The 3,818-nt window shown below is 37.6% G+C and overlaps 1 protein-coding gene across 1 annotated transcript; it reads right to left on the bottom strand.

Annotated features, from left to right (window-relative positions):
- Nucleotides 1-1,520: 1,520 nt before the first annotated feature.
- On the bottom strand, nt 1,521-3,387 carry mb (myoglobin). Its single transcript, XM_034082072.2, has 4 exons — nt 3,280-3,387; nt 2,738-2,823; nt 2,031-2,250; nt 1,521-1,907 (listed from the first exon to the last, which is right to left on the bottom strand). The coding sequence occupies exons 2-4, from the start codon at nt 2,818-2,820 to the stop codon at nt 1,767-1,769; spliced, it is 444 nt and encodes a 147-aa protein (XP_033937963.1). The 5' UTR covers nt 2,821-2,823; nt 3,280-3,387; the 3' UTR covers nt 1,521-1,766.
- Nucleotides 3,388-3,818: the final 431 nt, after the last annotated feature.

Raw genomic sequence — 3,818 nt, 5'->3', positions numbered from 1 at the left:
TTAAAGATGCATTTGAACAGTAAAAGACTAGTATTTATCTTTATTATTCTGACATTTGGTTTGAAAAGTGCTTCTTGAGCAGCTTTTTGTTTTTTTAAAAACTTTTCTGGCTCTTCACTTTCTTCAGTCATATTCAAGAACAGGACAAACCCCATTTGATAATTATTGTATTTGAAATGTAAATGTTGTTCTATTACACTCTTGGATTGTAATTTCAATCTTAACTATACTACATTTGGTGACTCCAAAAACTAAATGTTAATGATATAAAAAAATGATATTTTTAAATATATCACTTTCCATCATATGTTAGCAGCCCACGGGGGAGGCAGCGGTGTCTCCCCTAGGGTGTGACGAAAGGCCCTGTGCCTGGTGTCACGTCCGCATGCATGCCCTAACGTGCAAACACACACACACGCTATTAATAGTTGGGTTATCATTGTGGCAATTATCTATCAAACAACAAAACATTGTTGTTGCATGAAGTCAGAAACTCTGAGGCACAAGGGGTCAGGATGTGAATGACAATGATAACCAAAATATGTTTCACCTTCTTCATCATAAATAGGCATTTGATTGGTCAACCAAAAGAAAAGAGGTCTGGTGTCTACATTTGTAAGATAGTGGCTATTTTGTCAGTTGAAGTTGCAAGGAACTAAGGGAGACGTTTAAAATGCAGTTTGAAGTTTTGCTATCACATTTGAGTGTGACAGTTTTAAGCACAACAGACTTTAAGCTAACCCTAACCCAGTGAATTATACATTAACCATTTCACCTATGGGTTCAAACACATTGCAGAGAACTAATGATATGTTAATGAGCCATCATTAAGTTTGTTAGCAGAAGCAACAGGGTCATACGTTGGGTCAGGTTTCTAAGAACTGAAAGATGTGTGTGAGGCTCTTTGGGGACATTGCTGTGCTTTTAAAATATATATATTACGTGTGAGTTTCTGTCTGCATTTGTTTGTGAGAGCTTTTTGTGTGTGTCCACAAACTTGATGCTAAGAGATGTAGACTTGACCTCATCTGTACTGTCACTGAGGCAGCAGGAGCTCAGTTTGGAGACTTGGTGTTGGAACAGGAGGTTCCCTGAACAGACCAAAGTAGAGAGTGTGGACTGGTTCTTAGAGGGGTCCCAGTTCAACTCTTGAGCACTGCCGTGATTCCCTTTAGCAAAGCACGACCCCCTCATTACGCCCTGGTTGCTGTACAAATGCTGCCCACAGCTCCTAGAACTAGGATGGGTTGAATGCAGAGGTCAAATTTCACTGTGTGCTGTGTACATGAACATGTGTGTGATAAACAAAGAGGGTTCCATTCAAATTCTCAGTTTCTTAGATGTTGGAGTGGCTTTCCCACTAACCAATTCATTTTTTTTATTGAAATGGCTTTGCAACGACATGTTTTCTCCTTTAATTTATTATTTGCGATGAGCACACTTAATTTTAACAGCACTGATTTATAACTCTATTACCTTGAATATTGAGGACACAGGAGGTGACTAATAAAACACATAAATCAAGTGAGTGTTTTTTAATATTCAGCAAAAGAATAACATCTTGGATAGTGCCTGGAAAAAAAGGAGCAGAGAACTTTTTTGTGATAAGGGTTTATAGGTAGTTAAGGATCCTGCTGTAATGGATTTAATTGTATTGCAAACATTATTTAATTAGGCTTACAGAAGATCAGACCATTTTTATCATTTTATTTTGCATGTGGTACATTTTCCTGTCTCTCGTCGGCAAAACTTTGTGAATCTGATCTTCATTCAGTGAAGCCCAGCTCTTTGTAGTCGGCCTCCATGTCAGCGATGATGACGGCCATCACGTTCCTCAGGGCAGTCTGCCCGGCGGCATCCAGTCCCGCCTTCTCCTCCATGACTTTACCAATGACCTCTGCAATCAGCTGAAAACAAGAATCACAACAAATGCTTTAAAATTAGGTTGGAGGACACAAAAAGTTGGAGGAAAGATCAAACCACAATGGTCTAGATACGTTCGAACTTGCCCTCATGTCAATCAACCTCACCTTGAAGTTAATAATGGGGATCTTGTGCTTGGTGGCGTGGCTGCTGGACAGAGGTTTGAGGAGGGCAGCGTGGCCGCCTCTGGCCTTCAGCAGATCGCCCAGTTTATTCAGTACTGTTGCACCGTGGGCAGAAACACCTGCATCCCCGGCCAGGTCCCCATGGGCGATGCCGGCAAACTTGGGGAATAACTTCAGGGTTTCTGGGTGCTCTGTGAATAAACTGCGAGGAAAAGGAAATGTGAGGGTTCACCTGAAATAACACTCACAACTGAGGACAAGGGGTTTAAATCACAAGTTTATCACAATATGATAATATATTCTATATGTATTCTTTGACATCAATACAATATTTGCTGATATCACAAAGTCTAACAGATTCAGTTATGTTTAGAACAACTATTAGACCCATTTAGATATAAAAAACATATATATTCTTCTTTCTACAAATAAAAGAAAATCTAATAAATTAAATACATTAAAAAAACAGCCTGTTTTACTTCAAAAGACTTAATTCTAAATCTTAAAAATGATGATTTGTATGGATTGTTGACTTGTAAATTAATTTATATCAATCTATATTGATGTAGCACTGTCATGGCCTCACATTTAATGTGAACTTAATGAAAAATAATGTGCCTTCAAAAAACATTTCTACAGCCCTGCAAACCTCCTGACCCAGAGGGCAGATTCATTTAATCTGGTAATACCGGGTCAGCACCAGACTCCCGTAGGTTGCGTAGTCCGCCTCCACTAGACCCCAGCACTTCAGCACCATGTCAAAGTCAGCCATTATCTGAGGAGGTAATATAATATATAATAAAAGCACAGATTTGAGGAATAAAAAGCAGATTCAGTCACAGGAAGTAACATACAAATCCAAGAAAAATAAAGGTCTCTGATCATATCAAGTTACACATCCACCGTTTCATTGTGTGCAGTCACTGCTGAACAAGTGTGAGTCATTATTAGAAAGAGGCGTCTTCATCACCTCAGCTGCCCTCACTGAGTCTGCACTGTAACCTTGGTGAAGCCCTGCACAATTCATGTGAAGTGAAATCAGATGATGCTCTTGAAGCTGTTACATGGTTATAAATACCTTTTTATTTCTTCAATACTAACCTTGGCACTTAAAAACTGCTTTATTTCTTATATTGTTTTGTATAAAAATATTTTCCACAATGAAATTTCTCTGTCCTTATACCCTATTATTCTCATTACATTTAAAACAATTACAAAATATATCTCATACCTGCAGAGTAGTAAAATGTCCTGTGTGATGTTGTACAAAATTCTTCTTGACCTGACTTCCCCCCTCAAAGCTGACCTTTTATACTCCCTTCACCGTCATATCACCAAATTATTCCAGACCTCCCATCCTCTCACCACACTTCAAATGTTCACAACACCTCCTAAATTGATCTGGAACATTTTGATTGAAGTCAATTATAGATAGATAGATAGATAGATAGATAGATAGATAGATAGATAGATAGATAGATAGATTACATATCAAATCATTTGATTTCTCTTATTGTCTATTTTGTCTTTTGTTTATTGCTTTGTTTCTTATCTTTAAGGCCTATGTAATTGACATTGCATGATACTTATCCCATTCATTAACAGATTCCTCAAACCTCGTTTACTGAGTTTTATTTTAAAAATGTATAATTCTCTGACGTGACACTATCCTATGTTTCCTCTTCTTGTCCTTATGCATAATTTCACAATGTTTGTGTATTAACATTTGTTAACTTCATTTTATTTTAAAACGATCTCTGTTTGTTATCT

The sequence above is a fragment of the Pseudochaenichthys georgianus genome, chromosome 1 (genome assembly GCF_902827115.2).
Source record: "Pseudochaenichthys georgianus chromosome 1, fPseGeo1.2, whole genome shotgun sequence".
Lineage (NCBI taxonomy): Eukaryota > Metazoa > Chordata > Actinopteri > Perciformes > Channichthyidae > Pseudochaenichthys > Pseudochaenichthys georgianus.
This window is presented reverse-complemented; position numbering and strand designations above follow the sequence as displayed.

What these genes read in the sequence shown, in the direction of transcription:
- mb (XM_034082072.2), bottom strand. Translation starts at nt 2,820, where the DNA reads ATGGCTGACTTTGACATGGTGCTGAAGTGCTGGGGTCTAGTGGAGGCG. An exon ending in GGGAGTCTGGTGCTGACCCG is followed by an intron (nt 2,251 to 2,737) that starts GTATTACCAGAT and finishes TTTTCCTCGCAG; the next exon opens with TTTATTCACAGAGCACCCAG. An exon ending in TCCCCATTATTAACTTCAAG is followed by an intron (nt 1,908 to 2,030) that starts GTGAGGTTGATT and finishes TCTTGTTTTCAG; the next exon opens with CTGATTGCAGAGGTCATTGG.